Source organism: Taudactylus pleione, unplaced genomic scaffold, assembly GCF_031769625.1.
Source record: "Taudactylus pleione unplaced genomic scaffold, aTauple2 ptg000086l, whole genome shotgun sequence".
NCBI classification, from domain to species: domain Eukaryota; kingdom Metazoa; phylum Chordata; class Amphibia; order Anura; family Myobatrachidae; genus Taudactylus; species Taudactylus pleione.
The window spans coordinates 28,265,318-28,291,350 of NW_028284488.1; the positions used below are offsets into that span (position 1 = coordinate 28,265,318).

The 26,033-nt window shown below is 40.2% G+C and overlaps 1 protein-coding gene across 4 annotated transcripts in view; it reads left to right on the plus strand.

Moving 5' to 3' along the window:
• CACNA2D1 (calcium voltage-gated channel auxiliary subunit alpha2delta 1) overlaps positions 1-26,033 on the plus strand; it is a 901,795-nt gene that overhangs the window by 644,828 nt on the left and 230,934 nt on the right. For all 4 annotated transcript variants that reach the window (XM_088468929.1, XM_088468931.1, XM_088468930.1 and 1 more), the window contains exons 11-12: positions 17,964-18,122; positions 21,853-21,957. In XM_088468929.1, coding sequence (XP_088325055.1) covers positions 17,964-18,122; positions 21,853-21,957 — 264 coding nt within the window. The remainder of the gene's footprint in view (positions 1-17,963; positions 18,123-21,852; positions 21,958-26,033) is intronic.

The following is a 26,033-nucleotide window of genomic DNA, read 5'->3' on the forward strand; positions in this document are numbered from 1 at the left end:
GGGGGCCCCTTTGCAACCTGCAACAATAGGGCAGCATCCAACAAGGTCTAAAGGGCATTGCTACCCTTGCAAGGACCTTGAGACCCAAATGGTGGACATGTAGAAACCCTCCAGAGAATGAGAACTGAAAATAGATGTAGAAACCACCAGAGAGTGAGAGACTGTAGATAGATGTAGAAACCCCCAGAGAGTGAGACACTGTAGATGGAGGAATAGATTTAGAAACCCCCCAGAGAGAGATAGACACTGTAGATAGATGTAGAAACCCATCAGAGAGTGAGACACTGTATATAGATAGCTAAATGTAGAAACCTCCAGGGAGTGAGAGACTGTAGATAGATAAATAGATGTAGAACCTGACCAGAGAGTGAGAGACTGTATATAGATGTAGAAACCCCCCAGAGAGTGAGACACTGTAGATAGATAGATGTAGAAACCCATCAGAGAGTGAGACACTGTAGATAGATAGCTAGATGTAGAACCCCACCAGAGAGTGAGAGACGATAGATAGATAGATAGATAGATACACTACCGTTCAAAAGTTTGGGGTCACCCAGACAATTTTGTGTTTTACATGAAAACTGACTTTCATTTATCAAATGAGTTGCAAAATGAATAGAACATATAGGCTCTGACCAGAGCGCTCGCTCTGAATCAGGGCCAACCTCCATAAATATGGAGCGTCCTCCTGGACGCTCGTATAGCTGTGGGTCACCACCCACAGCATATACGAGCGTGCAGGATGATGGACCATCGCCACTGCGAGCAGAAGCCTGCGGTTGAGAAACTCAGAGCCAAAATCACTCCCACTGACATCACTAGTGATGTCAGTGGGGCCGGCTTCTGACAGTAGGCGTTCCCTTGGGAACGCCTCCGTCTGGCAGGCACGCCCCCTGGCACGCCCACCAAAGGGGGCGTGCTGTCAATCAACATCGACAGCACGCCCCCTTTGATCAGACACTACGAGCGAAGCAAAGTCCTTCGCTCATCGCGTCTCGCGCATGCGCACGACGGAGCTCCCTCCGTCGTGCGCATGTGCAGTGCAGACCATCGACCCACTTGCGAGCGGACAGCCGCTCGCGAGTGGGTCTGAATCAGGGCCATAGTCAAGAAATAAATAATTTTGTCCTTCAAACTTTGCTTTTGCCAAAGAATGCTCCTTTTGCAGCAATTACAGCATTGCAGACCTTTGGCATTCTAGCTGTTAATTTGTTGACGTAATATGAAGAAATTTCACCCCACGCTTCCTGAAGCACCTCTCACAAGTTGGACTGGCTTGATGTGCTCTTCTTGCATACCATACGGTCAAGCTGCTCCCACAACAGCTCAATGGGGTTGAGATCTGGTGACTTCGCTGGCCACTACATTACAGACAGAATACCAGCTGCCTGCTTCTTCACTAAATAGTTCTTGTATAATTTGGGATGTGTGCTTTGGGTCATAGGCCCTCATTCAGAGGCGGTCGTAAGCGGGCGCTCGGTTGTATGCCTAACGATCGACAATCTGAAAAAAAAAACAATCGCACGGCCGGGCGATCGCAACCAAAGTGATGCCTTTACATGAACAAAGCACCTCCTCTAGCTAGCGAGTGATAGCAGTTAGCGATCGAGTCAATCATTGTCAGTTTGTTGTATGTTAGTTTTCTTCCTATTGTTGCGACTGCTTGTGTTGGGTGCAAATTACACCAAAAATTAACAAAAAAACGCATAGAATAAGCCAGTGTTGGCTAACCTTGACACTCCAGCTGTTGTGGAACTTTATATCCCAGCATGCCCTGCCACAGTTTTAGCATGCCCTAATAGCAAAACTGTAGCAGTGCATGCTGGGTTATGTAGTTCCATTACAGCTGGAGTGTCAAGGTTAGCCAACACTGGAATAAGCCATCCCCATGAAATGTATTTATTCTTATTATTCGCTAATGCTAACACAACTGAATCAAATACAAGCCAATTAGCAGTGTTATTAGCTTCAACAATTGATTATTAGCTGCTTGCATTGTGTGGCACAAAATAGAAACATCAAACATAACATCACATTCGATAGTATCGATTGTACTCTGGGGCTTGAGAGAGCACATACCCAACCTCAAGCTGTACGATCAGCCAGGCCTCTAACCTGCTCGCAGAGTGACGTTCTACTACTTCTGGCCTTCTATGTCGGTCGTAGCAGTAAATTTATGTACGCCCCTGAAATGCCCTGAAAATGGTGAGGAACGCCTGCGTTTTTAGACCACCACCCCCGTCAACACCCACAAACGGCCTTTCATGTCAATCAACTCTCGGAAGCCACTTCCTGCTCGTAAGCCGTACAATCGACAGCATTTTGGATCGCAAGGTCTCGTACGCACATGCGCACAACTAACCATACGCATGCGTAGTTTGGAAACATCGGATGCGTATGACCGACCTCTGAATGAGGTCCATTGTTCTGTTGGAGGAGGAAATTGGCTCCAATCAAGCGCTGTCCACAGGGTATGGCATGGCATTGCAAAATGGAGTGATAGCCTTCATTATTCAAAATCCCTTTTACCTTGTACAAATCTCCCACTTTACCAGCACCAAAGCAGCCCCAGACCATCACATTACCACCACCATGCTTGACAGATTTTGTCAGGCACTCTTCCAGCATCTTTTCACTTGTTCTTCGTCTCACAAATGTTCTCCTGTGTGATCCAAACACCACAAACTTCGATTCGTCTGTCCATAACACTTTTTTCCAATCTTCCTCTGTCCAATGTCTGTGTTCTTTTGCCCATATTAATCTTTTCCTTTTATTGGCCAGTCTCAGAAATGGCTTTTTCTTTGCCACTCTGCCTAGAAGGACAGCATCCCGGAGTCGCCGTTTCACTGTAGACATTGACACTGGCGTTTTGTTGGTATGATTTAATGAAGCTGCCAGTTGAGGAGTTGTGAGGCATCTATTTCTCAAACTATAGACTCTAATGCACTTGTCTTCTTGCACAGTTGTGCCGCGGGGCCTCCCACTTCTCTTTCTACTCTAGTTAGAGCCTGTTTGTGCTGTTCTCTAAAGGGAGTAGTACACATCGTTGCAGGAAATGTTCAGTTTCTTGGCAATTTCTCGCATGGAATTGCCTTCATTTCTAAGAACAAGAATAGAGTGTCGAGTTTCACATGAAAGTTCTCTTTTTCCGGCCATTTGGAGAGTATAATCGAACTCACAAATGTGATGCCCCAAATACTCAACTAGCGCAAAGGAAGGGGAATTTTATAGCTTCTCTAATGAGCAAACCCATTTTCAGCTGTGCTAACATAATTGCACGAGGGTTTTCAAAGGTTTTCTAATCATCCATTAGTCTTCTAACGTGTTTAGCAAACACAATGTACCATTCGAACACTGGAGTGATGGTTGCTGGAAATGGGCCTCTATACACCTATGTAGATATTCCTTTAAAAACCAGACGTTTGCAGCTAGTATAGTCATTTACCACATTAACAATGTATAGAGTGTATTTCTGATTAATTTAAAATGATCTTCATTGAAAAAAACAGTGCTTTTCTTTCAAAAATAAGGAAATTTCTAAGTGACCCCAAACTTTTGAATGGTAGTGTAGATGTAGAAACCCCCCAGAGAGTGAAACACTGTAGATAGATATAATTAGAAATTCCCCAGAGAGTGAGAGACTGTAGATAGATGAATAGATCTAGAAAACCCCCAGCGAGAGACAGATAGATAGATCTAGAAACCCACCAGAGTGAGTCACTGTAGATAGATACTGTAGATAGATTGATAGATGTAGAAACCCCCCAGACAGCTAAAGACTGCAGATAGATAGATTGATGTAGAAACCCCCCAGGGAGTAAGAGACTATAGATAGATAGATAGATAGATGTAGAAACCCCAGAGTGTGCAACACTGTAGATAGATAGATAGATAGATAGATAGATATAGAACCCCCCCCCCAGAGAGAGACTGTAGATAGATTTATAGTTGTAAAAAAAACATAGTGAGACAGTAGGTAGATAGATGTAGCAACCCCCAGAGAGTGAGAGACTGTAGATAGATATATAGATGTAGAAACCCCCGAGAGAGTGAGACACTGTAGATAGATAGATGTAGAAACCCACCCGAGAGTGAAAGACTGTAGATAGATAGCTAGCTGTAGAAACCCACCAGAGAGTGAGAGACTGTAGATAGATGTAGAAACCATTCAGAGAGTGAGACACTGTAGATAGATAGATAGATAGATAGATAGATAGATAGATAGATAGATAGATAGATAGATGTAGAAACCCATCAGAGAGTGAGACACTGTAGATAGATAGCTAGATGTAGAAACACCTCCCTAGAGTGAGAGACTGTAGATTGATAGATAGATTTAGAAACCCCAGAGAGTGAAATACTGTAGATAGATAGATGTACAAACCCCACAGAGAGTGAGAGACTGTAGATAGATGAATAGATGTTAAAAAAACCAGAGAGGGAGAGACAGCTAGATATAGAAACCCACCAGAGAGTGAGTCACTATAGACAGATAGATGTAGAAACCCCCCAGAGAGTGAGACTATAGATAGATAGATAGATGTAGAAACCCCCCAGAGAATGAGACACTGTAGATACACAGATGTAGAAACCACCCAGAGAGAGAGACTGTAGAAAGATGTAGAAACCCTCCAAAGAGTGAGACACTGTAGATAGATGTAGAAACCCCCCCCAGAGAGAGAGAGCCTGTAGATCACAGGGGGTCTTTCCCCCACTCTGCGTGCTCCCATCACTGAACTGCATTCCATCCCTCAATCAGCTAGATCCGCCTGGGATTAGCATTCTATAGTATTGCCATTGAATATAATAGTTTAACAATAAAATATGCAATGTAGTTTTCAGTTTGTTTTATTATTTACAATTCATAATATTTAGATACAATTTTATGATGTTATGTCCTTTAGTCCTTTAGCTATTCTTCGTTTTTGCTTTTCACTGAGACTGCAGTAAGCTACACATGACAAATATAGCAATGTGTTTAGCGCATTTTTTTCTGGCTCAGCTAAAATGCTCATTGTCAGCAGGCCAGTAATTAATATAAATTACCCAGATATATTTACTTTAGCATTTGGATAATTCAAGATAAATTACTGCAGGTCATCTAAAAATGACTGCGTTAATTTGGACTTAGGTGCACTTGCCTAAATTATTTAATTAGTCCAAAGTATTTACTGACCTATGTTGTACTTTGCTGAATAAATGTAATTGTTTTTATGCTTTAAGAAAACCATCATTAAAAACTACAAGATAGCTGTGGTACAGGTTGAGTCTCCCATATCCAAAATGCTTGGGACCAGGGGTATTTTGGATAACGGAATATTCCGTATTTTGGAATAATTGCATACCATAATGAAATATCTAGGGAATAGTACCCAAATATACCCACATAATGCATTTATGTGTTATATACACCTTATACACACAGCCTGCAGGTAATTTTATACAATATTTTCAATTATTTTGTGGCTCAAACAAAGTTTGTGTACAGAAATGAAATTTATTTATGTTTCATATACACCTTATACACACAGTCTGAAGGTAATTTTATACAATATTGTTAATAATTTGTGCCTTAGACAAAGTTTGTGTACATTGAACCATCAAAAATCAAAGGTTTCATTATCTCAGTCTTGCCAAAAAAATTCCGTATTTCGGAATATTCCGTATTTCGGAATATTTGGATATGGGAGACTCAACCTGTATATAAATACTCCCTCTCATGCAGTGTCGGCCCCAGGACTAATAGCACCATGTGCAAGAAATTTTGGAGAGCCCCCTCTCCAACTGTATCCATAATTAATACTTTTATTAACCCCCCCAAAAAATCCTAGTTTTTTTATTGCATAAATTATTCCACTGTTGAGATACAAATAAATACCAAGTCGTCAAACCCTTACATAAAAAAAACCCACATTGTCCCTGACAGAAAAAAAACACACCCATTGGCCCTAACAGGGAAAAAAAACACAGACATCGGTCTCCACAAGGAAAAAAGAACACACATTGTCACCGACAGAAACCCCCCCCACACATTAGCACTCACAGGGAGAAAAAACATACCCATTGGCCCCCACAGGTAAAAAATAAATGGCATTGATTCAATGATTACCCCCACAGTAAAAAATAATAATAAAACACACATTGATTCATTGCTTCCACAGGAAAAATAAAAAAACACATTGATTCACTATCATTGCCTCTCCCTCAACCCCCTACAGAAGACTCCATGACCACACCTGCTGGGCTGTCACAGACAGCTGCAGAACTAATTGCAGAAGACCAGCCTCCAGACCCGGGGGTGCCTCCAGTCATTCCAGAATGTCCAGACAAAAGAGTGCCTCCCTCCAGAGAGTCCAGACTAAACTTTTGGGTTGGTACTTGGTCCAAGTTCCTTCCTCACCCGGGTCCTCAGCCTTCAGCACCTTATCACTGTTCTCAGCCCCTCATCAGCCCTCAGCACATCACTTTCATGACCGTCCTCATTGCCTTCGCCCCATCCCATCCTCAGCCCTCACCTCCATCCTCAGCCCCTCATCACCACAGCTCCTCATCACCTCAACCCCATATCACCTCAGTCCCTCATCATCATCGTCAGCCCTCATCACCATTCTCAGCCCCTCATCACCTCAGCCCCTCATCACTTCAGCCCCTCATTACCTCAGCCCCTCATCACCACAGCTTCTCATCGCCTCAGTCCCATATCACCTCAGTCCCTCATCATAGTCCTCAGCTCTGATCACCATCCTCAGCCTCTCAGCACTACAGAGCTAATTGTATGAGATCAGCCTCCAGACCAGTGAGTGCCTCCATTCGCTCCAGAATGTCCAGACCAATGAGTGCCTCCTTCTAGAGAGTCCAGACCAGACTAGTGGGTTTGGAACTTGGTCGCACTCCCTGCCTCACTCAGACCCTCAGCACCTTATCACTGTCCTCAGCCCTCAGCCTCTCATCACTGTCCTTACCTCTCAGCCCTTATCACCGTTCTCAGCCCCCCATCAGCATTCTCAGTCCTTTGTGGTGTCAGTCTTTCTTTTTATGTTACAAACAGTCATCTATATACAGTAGTTTGTCTGAGTCAATTTTACATGTGCTGAATTTCAGATCTAATACTGCTGAGATGCCTTACTGTAGCTGATGCAACACTATTACTTTTTTTTATATGCCCATAAAATGCAATTTCTTATGACTTTGCGGGCAAGCCATTTTCACTACTGTCTGTGCATGGTGCTGAAAGTGTTAGCTACAGTATTGCCATTTTTTAAATTTTCACTACTGTTTGTGCATGGTGCTGAAAGTGTTAGCTATTGCCATCTTTTCCATTTTCACTACTGTCTGTGCATGGTGCTGAAAGTGTTAGCTACAGTATTGCCATTTTTTAAATTTTCACTACTGTTTGTGCATGGTGCTGAAAGTGTTAGCTATTGCCATCTTTTCCATTTTCACTACTGTCTGTGCATGGTGCTGAAAGTGTTAGCTATTGCCATCTTTTCCATTTTCACTACTGTCTGTGCATGGTGCTGAAAGTGTTAGCTATTGCCATCTTTTAAATTTTCACTACTGTCTGTGCATGATGCTGAAAGTGTTAGCTATTGCCATCTTTTCCATTTTCACTACTGTCTGTGCATGGTGCTGAAAGTGTTAGCCATTGCCATCTTTTTCATTTTCACTACTGTCTGTGCATGGTGCTGAAAGTGTTAGCTATTGCCATCTTTTCCATTTTCACTACTGTCTGTGCATGGTGCTGAAAGTGTTAGCTATTGCCATCTTTTACATTTTCACTACTGTCTGTGCATGGTGCTGAAAGTGTTAGCTATTACCATCTTTTCCATTTTCACTACTGTCTGTGCATGGTGCTGAAAGTGTTAGCTATTGCCATCTTTTTTTTTTTATGTAATCTGTTTTTATTGAAAACGAAAACAGCACAGTACATATATGGCCTACAACGGCCCACAGAAACATCAAATAAAGTCAAATAACAATGTGAATTCAGTGGACAAATATACTCATACAACATAAAATAAAGGAGCAAGAAAGAATAAGTCTTAAGTCGCTTAGTTTTAAACGTGCTGTCAAATATTACTAACTGAGGTAGAATGAAAAACAAAAAACAATATAAAAGCAAAAATCAAAATAACTAATCAACTAAAATAAGAAACATAAGAATTTAAGAAAGAAAATAATAGAGAGAAAGAAAGATAATAAAATAATGGGGAAAAGTAAAAGAGGATGTCGCCACATCCTAAGAGGCCCTTAAATATTTGTTTTGTACTCAGCCGTCTCTTTAAAGTTCAGCCAGCAATACCAAATGTCAGTAAAATCTAGGGGAGTTGATTTAGACAATGAGAGATCTTCCATATGCATATACTGATCTATTCTCTGGAACCATCGAGAGATGGGAGGACAAGTCGAAGACCTCCAATAACACGGTACAGTAGCCCTCGCAGCATTCACCAGATGACGCAACACGGATGTTTTATATATGGATATTGGAAGGTCAGATAAATTTAGCAACCAAAATTCAGGTTTATCAGATAAAGGAAGACCAATGATCAATTCCGATAATTGTCGAACCTTCCTCCAGAATTCGGCTATCACCGGGCATTGCCACCAAATATGGAAAGGAGTGCCCACTGCCTGTTGACAACGCCAGCATAAAGCTATTGCCATCTTTTCCATTTTCACTACTGTCTGTGCATGGTGCTGAAAGTGTTAGCTATTGCCATCTTTTCCATTTTCACTACTGTCTGTGCATGGTACTGAAAGTGTTAGCTATTGCCATCTTTTACATTTTCACTACTGTTTGTGCATGGTGCTGAAAGTGTTAGCTATTGCCATCTTTTACATTTTCACTACTGTCTGTGCATGGTGCTGAAAGTGTTAGCTATTGCCATCTTTTCTATTTTCACTACTGTCTGTGCATGGTGTTGAAAGTGTTAGCTATTGCCATCTTTTACATTTTCACTACTGTTTGTGCATGGTGCTGAAAGTGTTAGCTATTGCCATCTTTTACATTTTCACTACTGTCTGTGCATGGTGCTGAAAGTGTTAGCTATTGCCATCTTTTACATTTTCACTACTGTCTGTGCATTTTGCTGAAAGTGTAAGCTATTGCCATCTTTTCCATTTTCACTACTGTCTGTGCATGGTGCTGAAAGTGTTAGCTATTGCCATCTTTTACATTTTCACTGCTGTCTGTGCATGGTGCTGAAAGTGTTAGCTACAGTATTGCCATTTTTTACATTTTCACTACTGTCTGTGCATGGTGCTGAAAGTGTTAGCTATTGCCATCTTTTCCATTTTCACTACTGTTTGTGCATGGTGCTGAAAGTTTTAGCTATTGCCATCTTTTACATTTTCACTACTGTCTGTGCATGGTGCTGAAAGTGTTAGCTATTGCCATCTTTTACATTTTCACTACTGTCTGTGCATTTTGCTGAAAGTGTAAGCTATTGCCATCTTTTCCATTTTCACTACTGTCTGTGCATGGTGCTGAAAGTGTTAGCTATTGCCATCTTTTACATTTTCACTGCTGTCTGTGCATGGTGCTGAAAGTGTTAGCTACAGTATTGCCATTTTTTACATTTTCACTACTGTCTGTGCATGGTGCTGAAAGTGTTAGCTATTGCCATCTTTTCCATTTTCACTACTGTCTGTGCATGGTGCTGAAAGTGTTAGCTACAGTATTGCCATTTTTTTAATTTTCACTACTGTTTGTGCATGGTGCTGAAAGTGTTAGCTATTGCCATCTTTTCCATTTTCACTACTGTCTGTGCATGGTGCTGAAAGTGTTAGCTACAGTATTGCCATTTTTTAAATTTTCACTACTGTTTGTGCATGGTGCTGAAAGTGTTAGCTATTGCCATCTTTTCCATTTTCACTACTGTCTGTGCATGGTGCTGAAAGTGTTAGCTAATGCCATCTTTTCCATTTTCACTACTGTCTGTGCATGGTGCTGAAAGTGTTAGCTATTGCCATCTTTTAAATTTTCACTACTGTCTGTGCATGATGCTGAAAGTGTTAGCTATTGCCATCTTTTCCATTTTCACTACTGTCTGTGCATGGTGCTGAAAGTGTTAGCCATTGCCATCTTTTTCATTTTCACTACTGTCTGTGCATGGTGCTGAAAGTGTAAGCTATTGCCATCTTTTACATTTTCACTACTGTCTGTGCATGGTGCTGAAAGTGTTAGCTTTTACCATCTTTTCCATTTTCACTACTGTCTGTGCATGGTGCTGAAAGTGTTAGCTATTGCCATCTTTTTTTTTTAATGTAATCTGTTTTTATTGAAAACGAAAACAGCACAGTACATATATGGCCTACAACGGCCCACAGAAACATCAAATAAAGTCAAATAACAATATGAATTCAGTGGACAAATATACTCATACAACATAAAATAAAGGAGCAAGAAAGAATAAGTCTTAAGTCGCTTAGTTTTAAACGTGCTGTCAAATATTACTAACTGAGGTAGAATGAAAAACAAAAAACAATATAAAAGCAAAAATCAAAATAACTAATCAACTAAAATAAGAAACATAAGAATTTAAGAAAGAAAATAATAGAGAGAAAGAAAGATAATAAAATAATGGGGAAAAGTAAAAGAGGATGTCGCCACATCCTAAGAGGCCCTTAAATATTTGTTTTGTACTCAGCCGTCTCTTTAAAGTTCAGCCAGCAATACCAAATGTCAGTAAAATCTAGGGGAGTTGATTTAGACAATGAGAGATCTTCCATATGCATATACTGATCTATTCTCTGGAACCATCGAGAGATGGGAGGACAAGTCGAAGACCTCCAATAACACGGTACAGTAGCCCTCGCAGCATTCACCAGATGACGCAACACGGATTTTTTATATATGGATATTGGAAGGTCAGATAAATTTATCAACCAAAATTCAGGTTTATCAGATAAAGGAAGACCAATGATCAATTCCGATAATTGTCGAACCTTCCTCCAGAATTCGGCTATCACCGGGCATTGCCACCAAATATGGAAAGGAGTGCCCACTGCCTGTTGACAACGCCAGCATAAAGCTATTGCCATCTTTTCCATTTTCACTACTGTCTGCGCACGTTGCTGAAAGTGTTAGCTATTGCCATCTTTTCCATTTTCACTACTGTCTGTGCATGGTACTGAAAGTGTTAGCTATTGCCATCTTTTACATTTTCACTACTGTCTGTGCATGGTGCTGAAAGTGTTAGCTATTGCCATCTTTTACATTTTCACTACTGTCTGTGCATGGTGCTGAAAGTGTTAGCTACAGTATTGCCATTTTTTTAATTTTCACTACTGTTTGTGCATGGTGCTGAAAGTGTTAGCTATTGCCATCTTTTCCATTTTCACTACTCTCTGTGCATGGTGCTGAAAGTGTTAGCTACAGTATTGCCATTTTTTAAATTTTCACTACTGTTTGTGCATGGTGCTGAAAGTGTTAGCTATTGCCATCTTTTCCATTTTCACTACTGTTTGTGTATGGTGCTGAAAGTGTTAGCTACAGTATTGCCATTTTTTAAATTTTCACTACTGTCTGTGCATGGTGCTGAAAGTGTTAGCTATTGCCATCTTTTAAATTTTCACTACTGTCTGTGCATGATGCTGAAAGTGTTAGCTACAGTATTGCCATTTTTTACATTTTCACTACTGTCTGTGCATGGTGCTGAAAGTGTTAGCTAATGCCATCTTTTCCATTTTCACTACTGTCTGTGCATGGTGCTGAAAGTGTTAGCTACAGTATTGCCATTTTTTTAATTTTCACTACTGTTTGTGCATGGTGCTGAAAGTGTTAGCTATTGCCATCTTTTCCATTTTCACTACTGTCTGTGCATGGTGCTGAAAGTGTTAGCTACAGTATTGCCATTTTTTTAATTTTCACTACTGTTTGTGCATGGTGCTGAAAGTGTTAGCTATTGCCATCTTTTCCATTTTCACTACTGTCTGTGCATGGTACTGAAAGTGTTAGCTATTGCCATCTTTTACATTTTCACTACTGTTTGTGCATGGTGCTGAAAGTGTTAGCTATTGCCATCTTTTACATTTTCACTACTGTCTGTGCATGGTGCTGAAAGTGTTAGCTACAGTATTGCCATTTTTTAAATTTTCACTACTGTTTGTGCATGGTGCTGAAAGTGTTAGCTATTGTCATCTTTTACATTTTCACTGCTGTCTGTGCATGGTGCTGAAAGTGTTAGCTACAGTATTGCCATTTTTTACATTTTCACTACTGTCTGTGCATGGTGCTGAAAGTGTTAGCTATTGCCATATTTTCCATTTTCACTACTGTCTGTGCATGGTGCTGAAAGTGTTAGCTACAGTATTGCCATTTTTTACATTTTCACTACTGTTTGTGCATGGTGCTGAAAGTGTTAGCTATTGCCATCTTTTCCATTTTCACTACTGTCTGTGCATGGTGCTGAAAGTGTTAGCTACAGTATTGCCATTTTTTAAATTTTCACTACTGTTTGTGCATGGTGCTGAAAGTGTTAGCTATTGCCATCTTTTCCATTTTCACTACTGTCTGTGCATGGTGCTGAAAGTGTTAGCTATTGCCATCTTTTCCATTTTCACTACTGTCTGTGCATGGTGCTGAAAGTGTTAGCTATTGCCATCTTTTAAATTTTCACTACTGTCTGTGCATGATGCTGAAAGTGTTAGCTATTGCCATCTTTTCCATTTTCACTACTGTCTGTGCATGGTGCTGAAAGTGTTAGCCATTGCCATATTTTTCATTTTCACTACTGTCTGTGCATGGTGCTGAAAGTGTTAGCTATTGCCATCTTTTCCATTTTCACTACTGTCTGTGCATGGTGCTGAAAGTGTTAGCTATTGCCATCTTTTACATTTTCACTACTGTCTGTGCATGGTGCTGAAAGTGTTAGCTATTACCATCTTTTCCATTTTCACTACTGTCTGTGCATGGTGCTGAAAGTGTTAGCTATTGCCATCTTTTTTTTTTAATGTAATCTGTTTTTATTGAAAACGAAAACAGCACAGTACATATATGGCCTACAACGGCCCACAGAAACATCAAATAAAGTCAAATAACAATATGAATTCAGTGGACAAATATACTCATACAACATAAAATAAAGGAGCAAGAAAGAATAAGTCTTAAGTCGCTTAGTTTTAAATGTGCTGTCAAATATTACTAACTGAGGTAGAATGAAAAACAAAAAACAATATAAAAGCAAAAATCAAAATAACTAATCAACTAAAATAAGAAACATAAGAATTTAAGAAAGAAAATAATAGAGAGAAAGAAAGATAATAAAATAATGGTGAAAAGTAAAAAAGGATGTCGCCACATCCTAAGAGGCCCTTAAATATTTGTTTTGTACTCAGCCGTCTCTTTAAAGTTCAGCCAGTAATACCAAATGTCAGTAAAATCTAGGGGAGTTGATTTAGACAATGAGAGATCTTCCATATGCATATACTGATCTATTCTCTGGAACCATCGAGAGATGGGAGGACAAGTCGAAGACCTCCAATAACACGGTACAGTAGCCCTCGCAGCATTCACCAGATGACGCAACACGGATTTTTTATATATGGATATTGGAAGGTCAGATAAATTTAGCAACCAAAATTCAGGTTTATCAGATAAAGGAAGACCAATGATCAATTCCGATAATTGTCGAACCTTCCTCCAGAATTCGGCTATCACCGGGCATTGCCACCAAATATGGAAAGGAGTGCCCACTGCCTGTTGACAACGCCAGCATAAAGCTATTGCCATCTTTTCCATTTTCACTACTGTCTGTGCATGGTGCTGAAAGTGTTAGCTATTGCCATCTTTTACATTTTCACTACTGTCTGTGCATGGTGCTGAAAGTGTTAGCTATTGCCATCTTTTCCATTTTCACTACTGTCTGTGCATGGTACTGAAAGTGTTAGCTATTGCCATCTTTTACATTTTCACTACTGTTTGTGCATGGTGCTGAAAGTGTTAGCTATTGCCATCTTTTACATTTTCACTACTGTCTGTGCATGGTGCTGAAAGTGTTAGCTATTGCCATCTTTTCCATTTTCACTACTGTCTGTGCATGGTGTTGAAAGTGTTAGCTATTGCCATCTTTTACATTTTCACTACTGTTTGTGCATTGTTATTACGGCTGTCCACAGAACTCCACAAAAACTTGATTGAGATCTATTGAACTAGCTAAGGGACTTCAAATATATTGCATCAATTGATGTAAAATTACATTCTTCGAGTATCACAGAATACAATCCTTATACTGGTAATACCAGGTTTTTTAGGATCCACCTCCTTTAGGTTTTATTATCCATTGTAGTGTATTATAGATTTATTTAGCTTATAATAATTTTCTGTAGTTAATAATATTATTGTCTTATATGAGATAGTCTATGACCGGTCATATTGTTGTTTCAGGGTATTAAATTTCCTTTTATATTTTGATAAATTATATTGTGTTTTATTTTCAGTCAGGTCTTCTTTTCATCCCAATTAGCGCAGATAATACAAATATTAGTAATGAGACAAATAATGTATTGTTGTATACATGTGTAATAAATATAAAGGTACAAGCAAAAACAAAAAAAAATCATGATAATTTATTATACAGCTTTTGATGAATATGATAAACAATGGATCACTAACAAATATTTCCAGGAACAAATGCTTTAAACCTGTAACTACATTAAGGATAGTTTTTAACTCTGTGAATAATGAATCTGTGTGATAAATACAAAGTACAAATGGAATCTGCTTGGTGTCGGGTAAGATAATGACTCTGTGAAGTCATTGGGCGAAATGTAATAGCCTGCGAGATGCAGGTATCGACGAGAACTGATGAAGTTTTCACATTTCGTTTTTAAAGCAGCAATAGTTTAAAAAGCAAAACCAATAAAAATGGGCAGACTTGCTGGGATCTCACTGAAGCCTGCATCTCGTAGGCTTTTAAATTTACCACCATTGTATAAATTGGTGTGCAAGAAAGTCTGGGAGGTGCTTGATGAACTAGATAATGGCAATTCTGGGTTATTATTATTATCCTTTATTTATATGGCACCACAAGTGTTCCGCAGCGCCTTACAATGTACATAAACAAATAATTTGACAAGCGACTTACAGTACAATACAGTATAGGACAAGAACATGGATAATATACATTGATACATTGGTGACCATAACACCTAGATATGCAACAGAGCTTAAGCAACCAAGTGTTAGGTGCCCTGGTAGGGGGTAAGAAGTAGATGAAAGTAAGGTAAGGCGAAGCACAAGAGGGGAGAGGGCCCTGCTCATAAGAGTTTACATTCTAAAGGGGAGGGGCAGACAAACAGGTGTGACACAGATGGGGTAAACAGGGAGGAAGGAGCATGTGCAGCAAGTTAGAATGGGAGCTGGAAGGCTTTGATGAAGTAGTGGGTCTTGAAAGCCCGTTTGAAGGATTGTAAAGAGGTGGAGAGTCTGATGGGGAAAGGAAGAGAGTTCCAAAGGTCAGGAGCAGCACGGGCAAAATCTTGGAGGCGGGAGTGGGAGAAAGTAATCAGTTGGCATGAGAGGCGGCGTGCATTTGTTGAGTGAAGAGGGCAGATAGGAGAGTGAAGGGAGAAGGGGTCAGAGATGTAAATGGGAGAGGAATGGGTGAGGGCTTTGTAAGCGAGTGTGAGAACCTTGAATTGGGTTCTAAAAGGAAAGGGAAGCCAGTGGAGGGGTTTTGGGAGAGTGGAGGCAGATGTAGAGCGTTTGGAGAGTCGAGCAGCAGCGTTGAGGACAGACTGGAGAGGAGAGAGATGGGAGTTGGGGAGGCCAGATAGGAGGAGGTTACAGTAGTCCAATCTGGAGATGACCAGTGAGTGTATGAGGGTTTTAGTAGCGTCCTTGGTGAGAAAGGGTCTAATCTTGAAAATATTTTTGAGATGGAAACGACAGGACTATGAGAGGCTCTGGAAATGTGGTTTGATGGAGAGGGAGGAGTCCAGGATAACTCCAAGACAGCGCACTTTGAGGCTAGGGGAGATAGTTGTGCCATCAATTGTTAAAGAAATAGTTGGAAGTGAGGTTATGTTGGAGGGTGGGAAAATGATCAGCTCAGTCTTAGACATATTAAGTTTAAGAAATCGCTGGGACATCCAGGAAGAGATAGCAGAGAGACAGTTGAAGATATGAGTGAGGATATTAAGTAAAAGGAAGCAATGAGTGCAAGTAGAATTACCACAGGGAACCCAGTTGGGTTCATTGGTTATTCATGGAAAACTAAATGATAATAAACATCCACTGCATATATTGCAAATAATTATATTGATCTGTTTTATTATCCCAATGTACATATAGATCAAATGTATGCATGCTATAATAACTGTATATGCAGCCTGCAGCATGCAACCTAGGATAACTGCACCATGGACTTCTCCAATACACTGGGGCTGATTTTGAACTGGGAGCAAAGCAAAAAAGGGAAGGAACTGTGCACCTTGCCAAAACCATTTTGCCCCAGAGATGGGGCAGTTGTAAAATGGGAATGGGATTGAAATGCCGGCGGCTCCCTAAACCTAACCCTTCCAGTGGTCGGGGGGGGTACTTGACAGTAACCTGTCCCTGGGGGTGCCTAACCCTAACCCTCCCCCCTAGGGATGCCTAACCCTAATCTCCCCCCCCAAAACCTAACCCTAAGTCCACTAGACTCCCTAATACTAACCCTCCCCCCGGCAGCTAACGCTAAGAGCGCACCGGACTTACCTTCGTTCGGGATGGCGTCCTCAGCGTTCCGGCGTCGGGATTATGATAGGTGTCGGTATTTCGACGCCTATGAAATATCCCGTAAAATGTGTAGAGAGATTTAGATTTGAGAGTGGTGTGTCCAAACTGAAATTTAAAATGCAGTGTAAGGTGTATAATTCGGTATCTAGTTTGTATGCCTAAGGACAGAATGCTGGCTGACGAAATCCTGACGTTGGAAGCCTGACCTGGGACTAAAGATAGGTATCGAAATCCGAATGCCTATCTAAATCCCGACACCGGAATCTCAACAGCCGCCTTCCCTATCGAAGGTACTCCGTGGCATCTCAGCTGTTAGCCGCGCAGGGGGGGGTTAGGTTTAGACACCACAGCGGGGTTAGGCTTTGGGGGCGAGGTTAGGGTTAGGCACCACTAGGGGGGCATAGGGTTAGGCACCACTGGGGGAGGTTAGGGTTAGGCACTAAGGAGGGACGGTTAGGTTTAGGCACCAAGGGGTGATGGTTAGGTTTAGGTACTAACGTGGAGGGTTAGGGTGCGGGGTGGGGAGGGTTAGGGTGCAAGAAGGGAGAAATAGGGAGAGAAGGAGGGAAGGTTACTATACTTACCTGACCCATGTCGGATACCGATTATCAGGATGCCGCTGTCGCCATTTTGACATTAGGCATCCTGACTGCCGGGATTTCATACCCAACCCGTATAATACAGCTGTCCAGCAAGGTGGGCTACATGCAAAGTAACCAGTAATTACCCTGCATGCAAAAAAAAACCATACATTGCAACTTGGTTTGTTTGAGGTGCAAAGTTACTTGCTCATTTTTGCTTTGCTCCCAACTCATAATTAGACGTAAAGATTGGGTTTTTATAGACTAATAAACAAAAACTTTAGAATTGTATAAGTATATGACAGTGAATTGTTGAGTAGCTGTTGACTCTTCTGTATAATTCTGTGTAGTATTCAGATATTGTTTTTTTAATTGTAAAACATCTGAGCTTGATGTAACTTTAATTTACCAGAGTAATCCATACTACATATGTGTGCAGAACCAACAAATCAATATCCAACAGAGCAAACAGATGGGAAATGGAACTATCAGTGGCAGTTTCATTGCATTTTAATTGCCAATTGTGCCATGGGAATGTATAACTTGCACTTCCTTGATTTTCCACTTCCAGAATATTGTTTTTCTGCAAGAACAATCTAAACTACAATACACAGTGTTCTGTACTTCCTTACTTAATAATAATCTGCATTTTGTTTTAGTTTAACAGCAATGCCCATGACGTCAGCTGCTTCCACCATCTTGTTCAAGCAAACGTACGAAATAAGAAGGTTCTGAAAGAAGCCGTCAATAACATCACCGCTAAAGGGACAACAGACTACAAGCAAGGCTTCAAGTTTGCTTTTGATCAGCTGCGTAATGTAAGTATTAATTATAATGGGCATAGTGTACCTCGTACCTTAAAATACAAGGATTTAAAAAATTCTGAGACTGCATAGAAAAACACAAATCCACATTTTGAGAGCTGAAATACAGGTCATAGAATTCTCATGTGACTTCTTATATCCTTTTATTGCAGTACAAGAGATCAAATTTCATTAATAACTGAGGGAATTACTTGCCCAATTCAATATATCAGTACAGTCTACACATAAATACATATATTACTGATGTTGTACATTAAATCCCTTCAGTGAAACTTTAATACTGCTAATGCTAATAAGGAATCTGAATGACAGCACTGAAGCTTGCGCCTCCTATTATGGCTCCAGACTTTTTAACATACCTGATCTGTGGATCTGCTATTTTTTTAAATCTCTGGGGGTACTTGTGCCCTGCATGCCAGGAGGGAATTGGCTGTGAAGACAGCCATTACAGTGTCTATAGCGAACATCACTGTATTCCATTCTAGTATTTGCTACATTTAGATCATAAATCCCTTACTTCAAATTGATGTCTTTAAGTTAAATATATATTGGATGTATATATTAGCTTGTAGTGGTTTGGGTAAGGTCTTTATTTCTCTTCAATCATTCTCAATGGTCGATTATGTCTCAAAGAGACAATAGTGTGTAGCATTTTCCTAGTATCCTTAGAGTCAGTAAAGAAGGATTTATTTTCCAAATGCCAGGTTCTACATCTACAAGAGCTATACCTATTAGTCAAGTAATATTGAGCCTATTTACCTTATAAGGTAAAGAGAAAGAGAATGGTTGTGCAAGATTGTGGGTCTTGTATTTCTGGGGAAATTAAGATATGGCGAGTCATAGACTCTAGGGAAATACAGATAATCAGCCGTTGCTGGAATCAGTTATGTATGACTAAATAATAATTTGACATTCTATATATCCTTCCAGGAAATCTGCACCACAAATAAGAAATATTACATTTCATTAAACCATAAAACAACCATATGGAGCATAATATACAGTTAGGTTTTGATACTATCACATTATATCATATTAATTGTTTATAATGTTTTCTGAGACTAGGTTAAATAATCCCAGATGATCTTTGTAAATGTAACATAATTAAATGTAAATATTTATTACAGATTGAAATTTAGATGATTTTTCCTTCATTATGTGTCATTTTGCTTTGTGTATATGTGTTTTAAAAAGCTTTGTAACCCCCTCGATAAAACATTCGGATTGTTTCTCAAAATTACTAGAGAAACAAATATCAATTTAAATTTCCATACCAAATATGAAATTGAAAGCATTGTTAAATATAAATTCAATTTAGCTTAAATGCACATGTTTTACACTGCCAGTATTATTGAGTAGCCTGTCTATTGGCACTCAGTAGTAAAATAGGGAGCGTGGTGTAATGTACATAAATAATGCTCTGTAAATATAATCTGTGTAGAATATATGTATATAGATATGTACAGTATATATATATATATATATATATATATACACACACAGATGTGTCATCATACACCTATTGTCTACACGCCATATGAGACGCCTGGCTGTGAGATATGTAGTGTACCGTAATTTTCTTTACATTTTGCGGCATATTCACATTTGCGGATGCAGTGAAACAACACTCAGAGTGTATTACAGATGTGGGCTTGCATAGTTGCAGATAAAGCACAAGGGAACTTGGCGTGTGAGAACGTTGTGGCCGCTGCATTGCATACCTACTCTCCCGAACCCCCGGAAGAGTATCCGGATCGCCCACATCCCACTTACTTCCTAGTGAAGTGGACAGGATGGGGAGATAAGTGGCAGGAATCGCAGCATATTTGCTATGAATTACAGCTCCGTATGGAGGAGGCGGGGCTAACGCGAAAACGCATAATTTAGCAACATAGTAACCTTGCTCCGGCCCCCAAAATGGCCAGCTGTGTCTGCCCTCCGGGCATCTCCCAGGGAGCAAATAATAAAAGTTGGTAAGTAGCGTATGCTGCATTGTAACACTTCTTACACAGATTCAGTTTATTAACAAAGTGTCGGGTTTTAAAACCAGATATTTTTTTTTGTTCATGCCCAATATTTTAAAGGTGCAGTGCTCTTAATATTAAGGCATGGCTAGTAAAAACAATGCTCTTTTAACATGAACATAAACAAAAGTGTTGGGTTTACACCACAATATTTGGTAAATAAGCCCCTTAGAGCCTGATTCAAATTTGGGAATAGAGTAAGATAGAGCAATTAATTAACCTGGACTATCAACTGCAATGCAATGGGTGTAAATACATACATATTTTTATTGCATGTAGGGTAAATACTGGCTGCTTTTGTATGTAGCCCACAATGCTGGCCAGCTTTATTTTTAAATAACAATTTAGATTTCCGCTAGGACTCACCCATCCCAAATCTAAATCTCTCTGTACATTTTAAATCTTCCCCACCTGCAGTGCAGCTTACACAGTTACTTGCTCTTTCTCACTCTATACTCAAGTCTGAAACAGACCCTCAGTCACACACAGGTGTAGAAATGTCACACATCAAATTAATGGTATAATAATCTAGCAATGTAGTTTTGTCACTCCCAGTTGTTAATTATGGGAACAAGATGCACATTTTGAGTGAGAAATACTACCCAGTCGTACTGGGACCTGGCACGCCAAGAGGGGCCATTTGGCATGACTGAAGTCACAGGAAAATGCTACGATGGCCAGTCATCCTTTGGATTAGTCATATTACACAATGTGTTCTAAATTAAGGACAATTTAAAGGGTTTTTTTGACACAAGGCGGCAATATTCAGTCAGTTTGCTAAGCATAAATGTGTGGTAAATTGGTGACCCTGATTACTCGCCCAAGAAGTTAACCTCCCAGAACCAGTGGCGGACTGGAGCATGAAGGGCCCACAGAGGAATGTAATAAAAGAGACCCACAAAACGGTGTGGCCAGTCACTGGAGGGCGTGTGGCCAACTAGTATTGGTATAATCTATGACCCATATATATACTAAAAATAGACGCTGACTGTGGAGATGCTGTGTTGCGTGTCTTTAACGGCCCAATACCAAGGGGACCGAAGTCGACTCACCAAATGAGTATCAGACTAATGAGTATCAGTGACTGGTTAATATAGGCTCTGTGGATTACATATTTATGCATTTATTGCTCAGCAAATATATGGTGTTGATACCATGTGAACTTATTGTATTTTTATCTGTCAGCTTTTCTGCATTGAAGCTGTCTTAGTGGCACAATACCAACATGTGCCAGGAGTTAAACGTTGTTCACACTGGGTGGTGATGAAGATGTCAAGATTTATTAACATTAAAAATAAATCATTTTTTTCTCATACATTGTTTCAGAAAGTGTGCCCTCTTGTTCTAGATTTATACTGATGGCTGCATTTCTTTTGTAGTATTTAGAGTGAGCACCTTAAAGGTGAAAAAAAGAAGGTTGTGTGCATTAATTTTTATGATTTTATATATATATATAAATATATATATATGTATATAGTTGGAGAGGTTAGTCACCGATATCACCCCCATCACTTCTTTCTCACCTTATGCCACACTGCAGTGCCCACACATTTTACCACACTGTAGTGCACACATGCCACACTGCAGTGCCCACACATAATGCCACACTGCAATGCCCACATATTATGCCTATACTGTAGTAATGTTGCTAGTTATAAATTGATCTTAAATCTGTATTTAAATGTCTGTTAACTTTGCAGACTAATGTGTCCAGAGCCAACTGTAATAAGATCATCATGCTGTTCACTGATGGAGGGGAAGATAAGGCAACAGAAACATTTAAACTCTACAATAAGAATAAAACTGTAAGTATATTTTTGGTGATGTAGAATTATGCCTTTTCGTAATGATAATTCTTTGAAATAAGGGTTTGTGATTGATATGCTGTTATCACTCTTCCTTCTGCAGAGAGTTGACAAGTAGGATTTATACTGGCCCTTAAGTTGATAATACTATATATAGTAATAACACAGGGATAATTAGCTGGTAGATGGGTGCCAGTGGTGCCTTGTCTAAGGTACTCAATCAGGGCCCACACATCTTTCAGGTATAAATAAAAGAAAAGTGTTTAACTGTCAGCATACTGTAGAAAGAAAATAACAAATGCCTAGCCCCGATTCAGGGCACTGATTCACTTCTTCGCCCCTGACTACCTTTGGACGGCTAGTCTGCAAATAAAGTCTCTGCCTGCTTCTTTGCAGGTCTATCGCCGACTCCAGCCTGGCTTGGCTGTCACAGCTACACAAAACACAGTCAGTCTTGGTGGCCTTCCCTTTCTCTTACAGCTATAGGCTCTGACTTCCTTAGCCTGCAGCTTAGCTCCTTCAATGTACAGTCTGAGATTTATGGTCCTCCCGGCCTCTTGCAGGTCTGGACTCAGGCCCTCTGGCCCCCAATGGCCTCCAGGCACTCTGGGCTCTGTAGCTGCCAGTCCTCCTTGGACTGATTCCACATGCAGCCTGACTGTAGGTCTGCCTGATTAGCCCTCACCTCAGCTCTCTCCACAAGGCAGCCCCTAGGTGTGACAAAACTTAGTTAAATTACCCTGTGTGGGCGGAACCCTGAATCCCCACATAGAATCCATGCCTCACTATTACCACCCTCAATGATACTGCCACAACATATAAATATATATATATATATATATATGTATATATATATATATATATATATATATATATATATATATATATATTAGTCTATTCAGATTACATAATTGACATTTGGACTACTGCAGGAAAGTGGAAAATAACGTTTGTATTTCTTCGAATTTAATATGCTTTGTTTTTGTATTTTGTTTTTGTATTTGTAGTTAACCACATTTTTATTGAATATGTGACTTTATCATTTATTAATAACTGTCAATAATCTGTTCTGTTTTGTTATTTATGACATTTCATTACTTTATATCCACACTATCCCTATATTATTGTGGGACATAAGTATACACACTTGTACAGCTGACATATGACTGGTGCTAATACGTGGCATATCTTGTTATGCATTCGGCTAAAAATAAGCATGGAAATGTGATTTTCTTTGCACAAATCTTTTCTTATGTACGTTCAGAAAGCAAACACTTCCACCTCTAAATGATTCCCTATATTCATGAATGCTTTTATTATCCACCTTTATAAATCGCTTCCAAAATATCCGTACAGTATATCATACTTCACAATTTATTCAGAATTTTATCCAAACTTATACTAGTACATAGTACCTAATATGCTTAACCCATACATCCACACACGAGCATACATACTCAACTACTGTACTTAAATAGACCGCCCCAGTAAATGACTACATAATCCCTAAGTGTTGTCCAGCACCTACACAACTCTGAATGTCACTAACACATGAAGCCACGATTGCAGAGTGCTGAGTTGGACGTACGCCTGTTAGCAGAGCATATCTTGTGGAGCATGTTTTCTCACTGTGCATCTCTGGAACCAGGTGAACGCAAGTACCTACTGTATAATGCAGAGCATTTCATTTGCATCTACACTTGCAAATGAGGAGGTTTAACTGGGTTGGAACTTGAGATGTGTGCTGACTCCCATGTTTTGGTTTTGGATCTGGATTAATCTTCGTGCTTTGGTTGTAAAACCACCCTCATGTGTTTTGGATCTGGGTTTTTAAAAAAAAAAAAAAAATTGATAAATCGTTTTTAAAAACAGCTAAAATCATGTAATTTCGCAATCCTAAACTTGGATTTAGAATCAGAATTCCGCTCCACGGAAAGATCAAAACCGCGACTCTGGGCCTGATTGAGCAAGGAACGCAATGGAGAGAACGCACGCACTTGGCCAATGTTTTTGATCTGCATATGTATCGCACTGCGTGTGCACGAACTAGCCAGTGTGATCGGGTTATGGTACGCAGACTACATGCAGTGTGCACGCAGACCCTTCCGATATTGATCGACAAGGAAGAGCCGTTTGAGGGTGGTGACGGGGGTTGGTCAGGCGAATGCAGGTGTTATAACGCCGTTATAGGGGTGTGTATAATTAAGGCAGTGCAGAGGCATACACAGCCATACCGTAAGCCGTACGCAAGAAGCAGCCAAAATCCTGCGGCAGGTCAAGTTAACCACTATTGTGCGTATGGGTCCGATGGTTCTCAATGTTACAGATGTTTACACTATCTTGCGTACTGATCAGGCTGTGAGTAAAGGGAGATGGGTGGCTTTATATGGACCTGGGTTTCTGCGTCTTGTGCTGCGGTCTCCGTGCGTGTGCAGTGATTAGCATATTCTTACAGCGGACAGGTGCGTGAGTCTGCAAGTGTGCGTTCCTTGCTGAATCAGGCCCTTTGATCTGTCCGAATCTCCTCAGGAGATCAGAACCATGACTCAGATCTGTCCGGAGTCGTGAAATTCTGGTGGATTCAGATTTCTGGAGAACTAAAATGTACATCTCTAGTTGTAACGGGGCGTTCTCCCATAGGCAAAGTTCAGCGAAGGTGCGTTGATGTAATTGTGAGCCAGGCGTATAATTTGCAACAAGTATAGGCTGGTGCAAGAGCACACTGATAATAATGATGATGTCTAAGTATTATAGCTAGGGGCAGATGCAACGCCCAGAGGCGTACAGCTCCACATACTGTAAGTGTGAATATACGCATTTATTCCCATGCACGCAATGCAGTGGTAATTACAGAAGATATGCATTCAACTCCACCAGTGGCGTCCCTCCCTGAGGTGCGGGTAGGGGAGGGTTGTCAAAATGGGGCGTTGCCTCGTGGGACAGGGGGCGTTGCCTCCCAGCCCGAACCCCCGTTTTAGTCACTCCGGGGGTCTGGGAGATGCAGGCTGCCCCCAGGGACAAGTCTGTTTCAAAGTGCCGGCTCCCTCACTATGTCAGGAGACGAGTGCTACACATAAGGCTACAGTGCAGCACCCGGCTCCTGTCACTGAGGAGGAGTCGGCACTTTGGTGTCACCACTCGGCGGGTTGTGACGCCACTGAACTCCACACTATTCCCTGTATGTACAGAAAGCCAATGCCTGCAATAAACACATAGGGCCAAATGTAATAGGGTGAGTGTTTAGAGAATGTGAGAGTTTTCTCACACTTTTTAAACTCGGCCAATGTAATAGAGTCCGAGAACATGCAAACTCATATGTTATTAGACTCAAAAAACTCTCACGTTTTAAACTCTCATCCAGATGTTTTCCCATTTTGAAAATACAACTTGGCCAATGTAATAGTGTCAGAGATTACTACTAAACTCTCACATTTACTAAACTCTCACCCTATTACATTTGGCCCATAGAGTACACCACAGACATGTTGTGTATTTTATTAATTAGAGTGTTATTTTATAGTAAAATGACAAAGTTCTTTGTCAAAGCAATAAACATGCATTGCTTTTTAGAATACAGTTTGGTTTTCTTAAATGTACTGTATATAGTTTATTTCCTGAATATGTGTTGTTCAGATCTGGCTCAATGGCAAGCCACCTGAAGTTATTGCCTTTGGCCCCAAGGTGTGAGTACCCCAATTAGGATGTTAAGTCACTAAAGGAGAGCTTGATAATAACATATAGCTTGTTTACATTTAGAAATACATTATTGAAATTAGTTTAGAGAAGTAGGTTTCGGAGGAGGGGGTAACTGGAAAGATCTGTATAGTATTTTCTTTTCTAACACCCTGTATCTTGTGGAACCAACCTTTTTTTCTTATAGTGTATTCAATAAATCCTGTCAATACTTGGCGATAGCCATCGACAATGGTAGACTTTGATAAATGGAAAAAAACACTATCCCCAGCAACAATAGCTTTTTATGGCTTCATAAATAGACCCCTTAAAATGATTAGTTTCACTTTAAAGACAGTTTGTAAGAGTACTACAATAAAGTAAATATTAATAAAGAATCTAAT